The sequence below is a fragment of the Ambystoma mexicanum genome, chromosome 5q (genome assembly GCF_040938575.1).
Source record: "Ambystoma mexicanum isolate Mex_15411 chromosome 5q, UKY_AmexF1_1, whole genome shotgun sequence".
Lineage (NCBI taxonomy): Eukaryota > Metazoa > Chordata > Amphibia > Caudata > Ambystomatidae > Ambystoma > Ambystoma mexicanum.
Genome location: NC_090933.1, coordinates 1,077,262,513 through 1,077,278,713, shown reverse-complemented (window position 1 = coordinate 1,077,278,713; position 16,201 = coordinate 1,077,262,513). Strand labels below are relative to the sequence as shown.

The window sequence follows — 16,201 nt, the reverse complement described above, 5'->3', positions numbered from 1 at the left end:
GGACCCTCCTCTAACTGTAGAAGTAAAATACTCACCTGTTTGCCAGTCTTCCTGAGGAACTCTGACTTTTGCTACTTAAGAACCTATCCTGACACGGTCTGTTGGACACTGAGAACATTTGTGCTCCAAGAATAAGGGATTGGGCCTTTTGCCTAGAAAAGAGAATACGTGTTTAAAAGTTACTTACTTGTAAAAAAGTAATTTGGTAACTGTAACTCTGAGAGTGAACAGTTACAGAAGTTCTCTCTTACCTTGGATGTGTGATGTACTATTCTCAAAACAATGTGCAACATATTTCTTTACTTAGAAACCGTTTTGCCATTCTAATAGAAAGTAGATGTTGAGGTATGTTACTCATCTGTGATTTGGTTGTGCCCTTCCCAAAAGTAATGTGTTGGTTTCACCAGATTATTCCTGTTAGGATAATTGTATGAGTGTCCCCCAACTGGATCTTGCTTCCCCTGACTTCCTGTTAGCCTGTGCAGAATAAGTCTGCATTAGGTTTTACCTACCTAGAATAACAGTCATTCATAAAGTGTAACATTGGGGTTTGCTTTCCCAGAGCTATCTGACCCATTGACTTTGGTTCGAACTGTCCCTTCATAGGTGGTACATAAGGTTAACTTGTATTGCTGGGAAAGATCTAACCTAGACTTCATTGGGAGATTGAAAAAGTATATGGGTTTACTTGCCTGGAGTTGGCTGTGTGCCATCCAAAAAAAAGTTACAAGAGTTACTGCTTATCTCATTTTGTTTCACTGATCTCAGAAGCACCTGTAATTGAATATTACATCCTTGGGTATTTCTCACCTAGTAGAATTGTGTTATCGCAAAAGTAGTAATAAGTTTTTACTGTACCTAGAATAAATGTTTCACTAGTCACAAAATATATACTGTCAAGTTGACCGATAATGTGATTTGTGCCAGAGTGTCACGGTACAACTAGTAGGGTCTAGTGCCCTTGAATTACTGAATGTAATCTGAAAGTAACCATTGGTTTTTACTCCCCAAGAATAGGCGTGACCTATATGTGTATGAAAAGGTTTGACTTCCCTAGAACTACTGTTTGGTGGTCCAAATAAGGTTTATGCTTTGGTCTATGAACCTTCAAGCTTAGTCTTTTTATAATTGTGATGACTAATGTGATAGTTATTTCCCCCCTAGATTTATCTGGGCCTACTTGTATTTAAATAAACCATTTATATTTACAATACATAGTGTTTCAGTGTTTCTTTGGACCATTTGTATCAAAATTTCATTTGTACTGATTCTACAGCTCTCTCTCCCTCCTAAAATAAGCCTGGCTGCTCTGTATACACCACCATGAACTCACATGGTGTACAGCCTTCTACTGAGAATGGAGTCTTGTACTGCCTCAGCTGAATGGTTTTACTAAGCCTTTAGTTCAGATAAACTCTTAACAGGGTGGACTTAAGAAAAACTGTCCTAACATACAGGAATCTCGCATAGGGAACCAAACCCTCCTGCACGGTCAGCCATATGAGCTGAGCAGTTGGTAGATGGCATTTGCCATCATACCTACTCATCAAACTGGCATTTCTAAGACCTAAGCCGTCTAAGTTGTTTAAAATTGTTGTACCCATGTTTGCATTTGCTTTTTTGTTTTTATATTGGCACATGTTATGCTTTCTTAATTTCATATTGTATTAACTTCTCACGATCTGTCTTGTCTTTTTTTGGGTTGGTGGAGTTTTCAGATTGGCCATTTCCTAGTAGTTAGTAAATGACAACTTTGTCTTATACTTCATCTTTAGAAGTGCTCATCGCCAGCCGACTTCATACAGACCAAGACTGCTAATAAGTGGTGACCCAAACCAAGGTCAGGCATCTCACTTGGCCCCGGCTGTTTTGCACACTTTGGAAATGTTCACAGTCTACACTTTAGACCTGGCTGTACTGTTTGGAGTCAGTGCGACGTCACCCGAGGAAACTTGTGCGCAGGTATGAAACAGCATTTTCATGGCTCGTTGGGTAAATGTCAAGCAAGCGGATGGAATAGATAGTTGATGGAATAGGTGGAATTGATGGAATGGATAGAATGCAAGAAATAGAGTGATGAAGTAGAAGGAAGGGACGGAATGAGCAGAATTCGGCCCACTCGTGTATCACTGTGCACCCTGCCTCCCTGTTCCCCATGCTGTTGCTATACATCTGTATACCCCTATATATGCTATATATCTGTATCCCCCTATATATCTGTATCGCCCCCTGTCTATAAGTGACTGTCGCTATGTTCCCACCATCCTGTTCACGTGCCTGGTCTCAGGCGCTCGAAAGATAACCATCACATCACTACTCTTACTCTCTACTATACACCATCACTCAACTAGAATACAGCTATACCCCTGATTAATTTGGCCTAGCTGTCCACATATGAATACAACCTCATCACCCTAATAACATGCAGCTAGCCGAGCACATTCCGGCATAGTTGCTCACATATGCGTCCTTCAGGCCTAACGCAGCCACAGCCCAGTCTGGATGTCTACCCACCAGACTGCACACATCCAACTGACATCACTAGCACCGCACCTAAATGCTAGGACACAGCTGCCACCTGGCAATTACACCAGCTGCACACTTATCTGATGCACCCATGCACCCTACGACACTATCCCTCTCTACTGACCAGAACTACGGTTCCTGAGGGCGTTCAAACTACCAGCGCTTTGAGGTCAAACCAATGATGTATAGAGCGCTATATAAATGCCAAGTAACATAACATGTACATTTATGAAAGATAATGCGGGAGAGTTATTCCTACAGGTATTGTTTCCTTGAACCAGTCACGTGGTTTTGAACCAGGTGGCTGTGGACCACTAAGGCACCGCCTACTGGGACCCAACATGGTTCTTGCTTGGAGAATTTTACCTTACTCTGAAAGGTGATCTTAAAAAGAACTTAAATGGACCCCCTAGTCTGTTGTAGAATCGCAATTTGGCACTTATTTGCCCTTGATGCAATATAACAAAAACTCTAGCCTTCTTCAAATATTAAGCTTGAGGGTTGCTTTGACTAGTGGGGATCTTATGATAGCATTCCACAAGCTTTTTATTACCACAATGGCTAGTTCACATTTCCAGTTGCAAAATGGTTTCAAGTGTCCTTTTTTTGTGAGTTTAGCCGTGACTTCATTCCGGAGTAAAATAAAATGAAACGTTGGCGATCTCCCTTGACTGAGACGGGGGAGGGAGAGACCTCTTAACGGAAAGGCATAGACAATGTTTGTGGAATTGTTTGTTGGGTAAGAATTTAAGTTTGGTGCCAAATCTCACTCATGTGAGACCTCCAGAACTTTTTGCTGGACTGTTGGATTATTTTTCCTTATACCTCAGTGAGTGGGAACCTTTTTCCACACTTGCATATTCCTTTACTCTCTTTATGGGTGTCATGTTTAAGACTCTATCGTCTATTTGATGTTATCCTCTTGTACACCTTTTTGGCTTATACATCCTATTGGTGCTGGGTTGCCCCTTGTGCTCCCCTTTTAATTTTCCCTGGCTAACATTGTGAGAACTACTGTTCCCAAGGATAGAAAGGATATTTTATCCTCTATAAACTTATTTTGGTGAGACTAGCACACCCCACCTTATGTGCAGTGCTGGGGAAATAGGGGATACACTATCTCCCTATCACTGTAGCATTCCTGTTACAGTGGCAAATTAACCTAAATGGCTGGTGGCAGTGAACCTTTTTCCTTATTTGGTGCACCTTTATCGTAGGCTTTTGCCACGGTAAAGGCACCCAAGGGTGCCCGTTTTTCCAAAATGGCCCGTCTCTTTTCACCCTTTTAGTGTTTCATGTCCTTTCTTCATCCGTCACCCTACTCTTCAGGGTGGGAAATTCCTTTGTGTGGGTTTTGTCTTCAGCGGCAGACCTTGTGCAAGCAAGCCCAGGCTCCATAGTATCTGGGGAATAATGAAGCGAGGGAGGAGTCCAAAACTATGCAGATCTTTTGTCTTCCGGCCTGCCTGCTAGGATCCAGTTCCAACGAGGATGGTGATCCTGAAAGGACTGCTACTCCTCTCAGGTTTTAATGTTGCATGGCTGTCTGATTGGCTGGTGTGAAAACCTGAAGGTGTTCCGCGACTAAGTCCCTGGAGATCCCTTATTCAGGTGGATCCCAACCCTGGGTTGGACAAGCGTGGGAGGAATACCTGGGTAGGGGGTCCTCAGGGAGTGGGGAGGAGACCCCACAAGGTGAGACATGGTATCCTGCATTGCCTGACAGTTATTTTCCTCCTCCCATAACTCCCATAATCAGCCCAACTACTGGGACGAGGAAGAAGACTGAGACTAGGAAGATTAGCACTAATAACATGTACTGGCCTTGTCCCTCTAATAAGGCCAGGCAAGGTCAGGCACTCAGTCACAATCACACACACCAGAAACACATTGACCGTTTTTCAAACTGTAAAAGGTGGAGCAAAAAGACACGGGGAGCTAGGCCGAGACCAAGAAGGAAGGCAAGCCTGGTGGCGAAATCGAGGAGCAGCTGGGACGGAGCAGCAGAGAACCAGGTCAGAGAGAACGGGACACAGATGCTGACCGACTGCGAGTTGAGGCAGGAGAAAGTGTGGCGAGGGAGCTCTGTGTCCAAGAAGCCAGGAGAGTTCAGAGAAGCCGGCCGAGCGGCCGGCTAGACCCTCTGCTCCGTACATCAGCAAACTGCTAGTTTACCCCCCTGGCCTGTGAGGCTGCCCGGGAGTGTCTGAGGGGCAGGTGGCCAAGACTCTGACGAGTTGAAAATAAGACGTGTGAAGGCAATCGCAGCTGATTTCAAATAAAGGGAGAGCCCGGTGCGGGATACGCACAGTTGTGGAAATCTACAGTGTAATACTCAAGGTTACGCGTTGGAGAGTAAAGATATTGAATTTAAAGCTTGAATGTATTTAGCAGAACGTATAGCAATGTATAGCAGAACAGTGAATAATGAAAACCATGTTTTGAAATCCATCGGAGGGAAGGGCATGAGGGAAAGTGTGCAGAGATCCCGAAAGGCTAACATGAAAGTGAATGGACATTTGTCAAATGAGGCAGTGGCCGAGGGCCCGTTCTGCTAAACCAAGTGCACCCTATTGTCAGTGGTCATGCATAGGGGTGAGAATACTGTGTGTTTGCGAAGGTCTCTGACAGATGAACATTGTGAAAGAGAAATAGAAAGGTAGGGGGAGGGAGTTCTCCCCGAGCTCTGAGAAGCAGAGCTGTTTAGCTGGAAAGTGTTTCAGCCATGTTTAAGTGTTTGAAGACAGGCTAGGGCAGCCAGTGAAAGTTACTAAGAAGGAACTTTGTGTAAATATCTGTTTGACAATTGTAGAGCTGGGTGAGGGAAACCCGAAAGAATCCATTGAAGAGAACTGTGATGCATATTGAACTGACATTGAAATGGGCGAGGGAAGCCTAACCAATTTATGGGAAATCTTTGTACTGTGCATACTACTCACCTCTTAGGATTTTTTTTAAAACCCCCATTGAACTGAACTCTGAGAAGGGAGTGGTGAGACTTTTAATGCCATTCTGACATTCTTTTAATATACTCTTTATTTTCATCCATTTTCCCACACTTTGTTATTGTGAAACGTTAGGGCAAGTATAGGTGGCTGACAGACGTTTTCCTTTTGACTGACTTGGACCATTTTTGTTTTTTACTTTGACGGTCGAGACTGCTCCCATTATAAAATTGGGGCCAGTTAGAAAGTCTCCAACCTACAGTCAAACTTAATAAAGGTGTTGAAACTTGTACCTTTTTGTGTCTGTGTCCTTACTTGTGATACCATGCCTGCCTCACACTGGGTTCCTGTATAAAGGTCCAATCCTGGAAGCTGAACAGGTAGGTGACCACTGGAACAAAAACCAAATAAAAAGATGAAGAAAAACCAGCTGAGACGATTTCCAGCGACCAGAGAGCCTGCTGTGTAACCGTAGCCCGCTGTAGCCCTTCCTTCCAAGTGACTTGGGGACTCCAAAAACGACATCTCACATCATACTGTGACCTTTTGGGGCTGCAATGCCCAAATACACTGGGCCCTCGAGCCAGTGTGCAGTGCGCTGTTTTCCAAATTCTGATTCGAGCTGAAACCTTGGTGGCATTCTTCTGGACCTCCAGAGACTGGAATAGTCCGAAAAGTCCCCTCACCAGAGTAGTGGACCTTGCAAGTATGAGAATCCGACCAGCGATATTCTGTCTTCTCCTGGCTCCTGAAAGGGGTGCCAAAACCACAGAACTGCATCCAGCCGCAAACAACCTCTTGCTGGGAGCCTTCCCTGTTGATCCCTGCTTCAAAATCCCTTCTAATGTCCTGTCTTCATGACGAGGAATTCGACTGGTTTTTGGCTGCAGATCCTGAATACGTCCTGCTGCAAACTCTTCTCTGCTGCGTTACTGTTGGCTGGGATATTACTTAACTTAAACCTTGTGTGATTCCTGTGTAGCTTTGGGGTATTTCATGTGATTGGGAGTCCTCTCATCCAGTCACACTGCTGGCATCCTCCTAGGGTGTCTTCTTTGAAGTCCTTGGACTCTTGAAGTACTTCCTTATTTTCAAGTGACTTCCACAGGAACTCTGACTTTTCCTACATCTGAAAAATGTTAATGTTAAAGGTTATTTGTACCGCGCACTATCACCACCGAAGTGGTCCCCTGGCGCTCTGGCAGCTCTGAAAAAGGGAGGGGGGTGAGTTGGTGGAAATAAGCTGGAAACGTGCAAGAGAGCAATCATGTGCTGTTGGCAGCCTCTGCCCGCTGGGTCCGTTGACTGGGCTTGAGGTGTTTTACGGTCGGTAGTCGTGTGCTGTTGAGAGTATGGTTAGTTTTGTTGCAGTGTAGTGAAGTTTGTACGGATTGTTGTGTTGTAGGCTTGTGCTTGTTTGGTTAGAGTTTGAGAGGTGTTTGCAGAGGGGTGAAATTGTTAGTGGATCCGTTAATTGGCATTGCTGTCCTTGCAATTATGTCTAGGTGTGATGCTTGCTATCATTCACTATTCGATCTGAGTGTGGCACTTGCTAATCTTCAATATCCCATCTCTAGATGCGAGGCAGGCTAGTGATCACGATTCCCTCTAAGTGTGGCACTTTGTAACATTCACAGTTTCATTTAAGTGTGTCACATGCTAACATTCAGAATCCTATCTAGATGCGATGCAGGCTAAAGTTAAAGGAACAGTTACAAAAGTTCTTACTATCCTTTGAATGTGTTTTGCAATTCTGAAAAGTATATATAAGGTTGTCTTACTCGCATGTGAAATAGGTCCCCCTTTTCCCAAAAGTAATGCTCTTGGCTTCACTTTAGTAATCCTTTTAGGATATGCGTGTATAATTTCACCAACTGGGTCTTGCTTCCCCTGACCTGCTGTTTAGCCTGTCTAGAAAAAGTATACCTTGGGTTTTACCTACCTTGAATAGCTGTGTGCCATTCTTAAAAAGTGCATTGTATGTTTTGCTAACCTTGGTCTGTGTTATGCCTTCCGAAAATAGTGTAATACGTTATTGCTTTAGTCTGTGTTCCACTGATCTGAAAAGCAACTTACACCAAAAGGTCTTACTCATCTGGTATAACTGTGTGTTATCCTGAATGTAGTTATAGATTCATACTGGTCCATGAATGTGTTTTCACTATTCAGAAACGTATCCTGATAACAGGGTTAGTTTACTAAGTGATTCCTTAACTGAGTTTCACTGCATGATTGACAGGGTCTACTACCCTTGGCTCACTGTACAGTATTATAAATGTAACTGGGGGTTTTACTCCCCCTGAATAGGTGTCCTATCCTAAATGTGTATGATAAGGTCTGAGTTTCTTAGAAATACTGTTTGTTTTCTAAACAAGCATTATTCTTTGGTCTGTGTACCTGAAAGCATTGTGTTGTATTTTCGTAATGTGTTTGACTCTATGACAAAGTACTTTCCCCAAGACTGAACTTCGACTAATAATATTTCTGTTGGGCTATTTGTGTATGCTACAGGTTTTGTACTTTCCTAAAGCCCTGTCTCCCTCTGAAGATGAGCCTGGCTGCTCTGTCTATGCTACCAAATGCTCAGGTGCTCCAGCCTTATACCAAGAGTGTAGTTTTGTACTCTGTTGTATGGTTTTACTAAGCCCTTAGTTGGACTTCAGAAAAACTGTCCTAACATTTTTTTTTCTCTCACTCTGCACTATTTCACAGATGTTCCGTGAGGCCAAGAGGACGGCACCAAGTATACTATATATTCCCCATGTTCACATGTGGTGGGAGACGGTGGGATGTACTCTAAAGGCCACATTCATCTCTTTACTGAAGAACCTTCCTTCGTTCACACCAATCTTGCTGCTTGCAACATCTGATTCACCCCTTTCGGATCTACCGGAGGAGGTATGTGCCTCTTGAAACGTAAAGCATTTGTTGATGGTAGGTTATTTATCATCATTGATCTGGGGGTTTAGAGACAAGGATGTAGTGGACCTGCAAGGTTTTTACAGAATTTAGACCAAACTTGCTTGTAGATGTGACTGAGCAATTATGCTTCATTCTTTGGGGGGGTGCAGTGGGACGGGGGTGCACACACTGGTAACGATTACCCATATGGAAAACCAAGAAAGACTGTCCGTGCATTATACAGAATGCATTTCTGGGGCTTGTGAACCAGTTTAGATTCACATGCAATGCATATTCCACCATCCAGTGGTTTGAGTATTTTGTTTTTGTACTTCAAAAAGGAATGTAGGCATTGACGGGAGTGTTTCAGCCATACTATCCATATCCTATGTATGTAGGTTCCTATAATGTGCCTCTGCACTGTAAAGAAGGCGTGGTATCCTGAATGAAGACTACACAAATGAGGCACAATTCAAGGGTGTTTATTTAGCAAAGGTGGGGTTGTAGAATGCCTATCTAGCACTCCATAGATGGGAGCAAGCTCGACCATCAAATAATAAATAACGCAGTCCTAGTAGTGTCTTGTCAAATTAAAATGGCCTACACTAAAAATAAAACTATTGCCAATCCTTGCGCTATAACAAATGTGTTTAGGGGGGGGCTGTATGCAAAAGAAAACTGTTCGCAAAAGTGTGTTTCTGAACAGTGAGGACTGAACAGTGGGGTTCCCTTCCCCACATTTTCAGCACGGGACAAGGTAGCACACTCAGGCTTTGGAACACTCTCTGGCTTTTCCGGCTCGAGTATGCAGTTCTGGAGATAAGTTGGGGCCTTCTGCAACAGTCTTTCCAAAACAGTCTCATTCGCAGAATGTATGGGCACACACAAAACAGAGTTTCTTCTCTTTAGGATCTCAAAGTTATGTAGGCTCGGGTTCACAGTTCATACTGGGTATCCATCGGTTGGGCTTGGACGCCTTTTAAACACAATGTTTGTTTATAGGTCTCCCTCAGCTGGGCTCAGACCTTGCACTCAACACTGGTAGGGGATTCCTTCCCCTAAACTACAAATCCCTTCAATTCAGTTTCTCACAGTCTTAAATGTTCATCTAAACAGACTTTCGATTGGGCACTTTCACTATGCCGGACCACTCTTACTCTGTAGCATCTGTCCACGGTTCACAAGTTATATGCAAGGTGCAGATGTCTTTTGTGGTTGTATTTGCACTAATGTCCCATAATGCATCTTTTCTTACAGTTAAACGTGGATTTCATGCTCACAAGAAAAGGTCCTATATTTCTGACAAGTTCCTGCTTCAGCCTCATACGCGTGCCGGTTTCCCCTCACTCGGAAACTCACTGGCCAGGCGATGCTGACGGGGGGAGAAGAGTCGCTGCTCTCAGGTCTGGGGTCAGGGTCTCGCCACCTGCCCCTCTTTCTCCCTGAGGATCAGTATCCACCCAGTGAAAGCAGCACTGGCCTGCTGCGAGCAGCTCTTTTTGCTTTTTGGCTCTCTCCATGCTGCAAGCTTTCAGCCTCACCGGGTTCAGCGTTCCGGCTTCTCGCTTTTCCTTGGCCCAAGTAGCTAGTGGGGCTGGGATTGAGAAGGCATTGCCTGCTGGACTCAGCCACGCATCCTTCCTTCAGTTCTCCCAACTGCTGCTCCCTGTTCTGCCAGGAATTCCACCTTTTTATACACTTGGGTTTCTTTAACAGGCTGCAGGTGAGAGTTCTGGGCTGGGTCTGCCTGTCCTTGCCTGACTCTATTAGTAGGACAGTCCAATATTAGCAATGGGAGTCTGTCTTCTGTCTCTGTGTGAGTAAACTTTATTCTTCTTAGTCTCCTCTTAGTGATTTTTGAAATTCGGGAGGGGGGGTTGTGGTGGAAAATTGTCCTTTAAAGGCAGAATGGGCGTTATTGTGATTGATCGCTTGACCTTGCTTGGTCTGTCGGGCAGGGCCACTGCATATTGCTAGAGGTATTCTTTCTAGTTGTAGTACATGGGTAACTCAGTGGGGTAAGGGAATTATGGAAGTTGTAGGTTCCTGTTGTGACGATAGATAGCTCGTGTACGTACACATCAGAAAAGGAGGGATGCATTGAATGCACTCTGGGTTTTTAAGAGGGAGGGACTAGGTTACTTTTAAGAGTCAAGATAGTTTGATTTCCCATGGTGTTTTCTCTTTTCTTTTCTAAGTGAAAGAATTGGAGTGCGACAGGATTCTGCTGTCATCCCCTCTGTCTTTGGAGGATATTATCTGGTAGGGGCGTATCGGACAAAAGGGGGCGGGGGCACCACGTCTCACCTAAGGGCAGTCTTCCAACAGTCCGCAGGGACCCCCCTGCCCAGGGGATCCTCGCAGTGGAAAGAATCCCTGGGGTCTATGTGAAACCACCCTTTGGTTTCTCACAGCACCTACACCCTCATTGTTTTCAGCCATTGGATAGTCAAAGACCTAGCCAAAAACGAAGTTTGAACCTTTGCCTTACCAACTTCAGGGGCATTGATCTGCCACCAAATACAGGCCTGGCATGCCTGTTTAAGGGCAGCTCGAATAAAAGGCGTTGTGCGCATGTTCATAGAATTTGTTGGTGTAATTACCCATTCCCTTTCAACTGCAATGGAGAAAGGTGTGACTAACCGCTGCCTTCCCTAGGACGTTAAAGAGGCTTTAAGGTCCCTGTTAAGACAGAATTCCTAATTTTGGGTATTTTAGGACCACTTTCCAGGGCCTTTAAATGTTTTGCTTTTCAGCCCTATTTTCTGGGATCACAGGCTTATTTTTGGTAGTCAGGCATTGTTGGGGAGATTAATCAGTTTTGTACTTAATCCCCTCTCCTAGTAAAACCCTGAGCACTTTTTGCTTGACTGCTGCAACTTTTTCTTTCTATCCTGAATGAGGGGAGCCCCCCCAAATTCATTCGTACTTGATCAGACGTTTGGGAACTATGTTCTATGTTTTATATTCATTGAAGTCTACTTTCCTCCATATCTCTTTAAAGGCATCTGAACTTTTGCAGCACACAGCACCCTGTGTGCAGTGTTGCTGGAGACCCCTTGTGTTCTCCTTTGAGATTTGTTGACTAGCCTTAAAAACAACTGTTGTTCAGCATGGGGGTCTGGCATGGATTTACATGCTCATGAATATTCCCCGTCAGGCTGGGAATCCTCTGTAAAAGAATGTTTCACTTTCACTTTAAAACTGTATTTCTCCTCTAAACCAATCACTGTGCTCTGGGTCATATTGCCCCCCATCAAATTAGTCCTCTCCCTAAGCCCTGGCTCTGGCAGCCATCTTCAGATTTCTACTGCATGCTTCAGTGTTGGGAGTCATCGAGTTGCTCTCTGGGCTATTTGTACGTTTTTTCCAAGTTGTTTCGCTGAAATATTAGATTTTATTTTTCCACCAGAGCCTGTGTTCTTTTCCTCATCGGCCGGCAACTGGGATCTGTTGGTGAAATTTTGCGCCCCTCAAGGGCCAAGATTCATCAATTCAGGAAGGCCGTCTTGGGCCTACTTCGCGCCCTCTGACCATGACGGAGGAGAAAAAGGAGAGAAGGACCTCTTCAGGCCCTGCACCAAATGGCGAGCTATGGAACATCTTTATGGAGGACAAACCTCTACAATGTCTTGATTTTCTGCACCCGGACCACATGCAGGTGAAGGGTGAGATATGCCTGGGCTTCTCGAAGAAGACGATGAAAGACCGGCACAGCAGGCTGGTGGCATGGCTCAATTGGAAGAAAGCCGCTGACCTGTGCTTCGAGAAGGGGCATGCCTCTCACAGGACCGGCCGGTCCAAAGAGCGTTTTCCCTCTGGGAAGAGGTCAAAGTTCTTTTTAGGCTGTCCAAGATGAGGCCAAGAACAGCAAGTCTGTTCCACCGGGTTCGCCGCTGATGCGGATCCCAGGTTGGATGGGCCGCAATCACTATTGCTGTCCGCCTCCAGAACCAGCCTGCCATCAAGCTCCTCTTCGAAGAGGAAGTCATCCACCCCGGCCAAGTTACGGGAGAAATCGGGTAAGCCCAGGGCGGAGGATGAGAAGGCTGCGCAGAAGGGGTGTGGCCTGAGCTGGTGTGAGGCTGCGTTCGACTGGAGCTCCTGCCGAGATCCTTACAAGATCCTACAAAACTCATCAAAGTCGTCCTGAGAAGACACACGCATACCTGTGAGCACTGCAACCGATTCCCTGGCCCTGGGGAGAAACCTATCTGGAAAACTGAGGATGGCTGCTGAGGGAGACGGTGGCGAAGTGGGGCCCCTGTGCAACCAAGATGGCAGATACGACTGACTCGGCAGTGAGGAAGAGCGGCTGGTGCAGGCAAGGCTGCGAGACGATGCTGGGTGCCTCAACACAGCGGACGGACAGTTGCTGAAAGCTTGGTGCCGCACACGGGACAAAACGGAGCAGCAAGGAAGCCCAGCGCACCGCGCCCAGCATTGCGGTTACTTGAACGCTTCGAACCCTGAAGGGACGTGCAGCGGCGGCGGCGCGACAGAGCGGACGTGCCGACCTAAAGTTGCACACGGACTACCAGAGAACTGGAAGGTGAAAACAGCGGCACAGATCAGTAGATGGCCCCTTCTGGGCTGCAGGACCACGCAAGAGAACAGACTAAGACAACAGCACAACAGTACGGGCAACGGTTGCCCAAGGAAAGGGCCTGCCAGGGGAGCACGGAGGCCAACGCAGGCAAGGAAATGGAAACATAAGCCTGGAAACGCAAGACCATTGAGGCTAGGTCCCATAGGAGGCACCGTGACTGGCAGAAGGTAGGCAGCTATACCTAGCGAAGCTGGCCTGTGGGGCTGCATCGAATTGGACCGGGGGTGCGAGGCCTGGTCTCAACATCAGGAACACCACCTTGAGGGCACATCTAAAACAAGTGGAGCGCTGGGTACAAAAGGGACGTTGCTTTGGTCTGAGGAAGGGTAATCACGTCCCGCCACATCATGGTGATCACAACATAACCCAAGCACAGAGCCGAGGCGAGCACGAACAGTGCCATTAGTGAAATGCTGCAACACCACAAGCAGAGCCAAATCCCCACAAGCTGTGGTTGGTGCATGGAACTATAAGCTTAGAGACGCACAAATAGCCGGGTGCCAAGTCACTGAACTGATCTGATGGACCCCCCCACGAGAGGGACAACAACAAGCGGTGCGTGCACCAAACGGACTGCACTCACTGCATAGCTGGGCGCCATCACAGACATGCCCTCCACTAAAAATAAGGAGGACTCCACGATCATGGACTCCTTCGACGCTGTCAAACAGAAAGGGCAATCACAAACTGCCTCAGAGACACAAGGTGCGCAACCAGAAAGACAGTCACTAAAGATGAAGTGCTCGAAGCAATCGTAGCTCTAAGATCCTTCATAGATACGAAAATTGAGGTCAAATCAGATGTGCAACTGATGAGTCAAGATGTTCGGCAAACTTACAGAGAGTCACAGCGGCTGAAATGGAGCTAAAAGCGACGACGGAAACCACCAAAGACCTGGAAAAAGATGCTGACTGAGCTAGAGAGGAGGAATGCGACACTGGAGACGAGGACGGAGAAGGACGCCCAGCGCAACAACATACGCCTGCTGGGAGTTCCAGAAGGGATGGAAGGATCTAACCCTACGGATTTTGTTGAAAACCTAATACTGCAGGAAATAGTGGCAGGAGTACTATCAGAGGGGTTTGTAGTAGAGGGGGCCCACAGATCCTTGCAGAAAAAAACGCCACCGGGCTCACACCCTTTCCCCATGATAGAAAAAATACTATATTTTCGCGACAGACGATCTTGAAATTTTCCAGAGAAGCCGGGGCGATCTGCCGAGATAACGCCAACATAGCCATATATCCGGACTATATACCCGCAGTGCAAAGGGCAAGAAATTCATTTGTTCCAATCAAGTTAAAGCTCAGGAAATTGAACCTACAGTACATGTTGATGTACCCGTCTAAGCTTAAAGTAGTCTATAAACGACGTGCTGTTTTTCTGGAAACACCGGCAGTGGCCACAATGTATTTGGAACATAACTTGGACAATGGAAAAGAGGCGGTGACATGAGGAGCAGCCGGCCCAAAAAGAGAAGGAGGGGAGGGACGAACATGCCAACAGAACGGCCTGCAGTTGAGAGATAAGTTAAAATGGAGTACTTTGTTCTGACATACAGCAGGAGCGGGGTAAGCACCTCGAACAGAGCGAATAGACACACCCTACAATTTGGTTGGCGTCGGCCAGTTGCTGATGCACCATATCCCGCACGCTGTGGCCCGGATGGGTCAAGCAGATGCGGGGGGCGCTCGAGCGCCGCAAACAGAATGTGGCCGCTGAGCGCAGTTTTCTAGTTTTGGTTTGAAGTTTGTAAAGTTTTGAATCCTACACAAGGTGAGATATGTGCCAAATGTGTTCATATGTGTTTTTTGTGTGATTGGAAGGGTGCTGCCTGTGGGGTGTAGCACCTAGGTAAATTTAAATTGGGATTATGGGACCGGATGGACAGGATGGCTGGTGAAGGGAATCCATATTGGTATGGCCAACGAAATCAAGGTGTTAACATGGAATGTTCGGGGCTTGGGAACATATGCGTAGGAACCGGGTGAAGTCCTTTCTCAATAGGAAAAAAGTGGCCATTGCACTGCTGCAGGAGACCCACCTGACTTGGCAAACTATGGCTGCGGTCACAGAACACTGGGATGGACAATGCTATAGTACTCCCTACTCAAAATATGCCCGGGGGGTACTCGCCTGGATAAATCCAACGGTCCCCTTTAAACTACTGAGCGGGGAGGCAGACCCAGAGGGTTGGTACCTGATAGTAAGGGGGATGTGTTGAGCAAGTGGAAGTTTGTATAATACACTCGTACTTCCCCAACCTGGGATCCCGAAACACCGGGACGCACTGGGTGCCAAGCTAGCCCAATGTAGAGAAGGTTTCTTTATATGGGGTGGCGACCTCAAATGTGTGAGAGATTGGGAGTTGGGCAGGTCTAAACCAACGGCAACCAGGAATGAGGCAGCAACAGGGGCATTAAACGCACTGATGGATGCTTTGGACCTGGTGGATGTGTGGAGGGAATTGCACCCTACAGACGGGGGTTACTCATACTTCTCGTCACACACCCTGCACACTAGAATTGACTGCCTGTTTGTAGCTAAAAATTACCAAACACGAATGGAATCGGCACATTACTTGGGTAGGTCAGTGTCGGGTCACTCGCCACTGCTGATGACCTGGATAACACAAGGCCCCAGACAACCCATACTATTGTGGCGCATGGCACCAGACGCCCTAACGGACCAAGCTTTCACAGAAGAGTTGCGAGGCAAGAATATGTAGAGAAACGTAGGTAGCATTGAAAGATGGGGCACAGTCTGGGAAGCACTGAAGGTGGTGGTGAGAGGGGAGGTCATTGCGGGAGCCGGGGGCATATGGAAAACAGAGATCATAACTGGAGAAACTGGAAGACGAGATAAAGCTCAGAGTCCAACACACAAGGGACACAGGAGGAGAAGCTAGAGTTGGCAAACCTGCGGGGGAACTGCCAGGAAGCATGGGGGAGGCTCGCCAAGTTTGACTACTCGGTGAAAACAGCCAAAGCGCACTAAGAGGGCAACAGACCAGGCAGACTACTAGCTTGGTTATGTAGGAGGGAACATCCACGACTTCCGACTGCGGAGCTCAAGGACACAACGGGTACAACACACAAGACACAACAGGCGATTAATGACACATTTCAGGATTTTTACTCTCACCTATACAGCCATGACCAGCAGGTGGCACAAACTGATATACTAGACACACTAGATAAGATAGGGCTACCCAAAATAA

General features: G+C 46.4%; 1 protein-coding gene across 1 annotated transcript in view; it reads left to right on the top strand.

Moving 5' to 3' along the window:
• ATAD2 (ATPase family AAA domain containing 2) overlaps positions 1-16,201 on the top strand; it is a 750,324-nt gene that overhangs the window by 495,778 nt on the left and 238,345 nt on the right. Inside the window, exons 18-19 of the mRNA XM_069621583.1 lie at positions 1,776-1,962; positions 8,184-8,369. Coding sequence (XP_069477684.1) covers positions 1,776-1,962; positions 8,184-8,369 — 373 coding nt within the window. The remainder of the gene's footprint in view (positions 1-1,775; positions 1,963-8,183; positions 8,370-16,201) is intronic.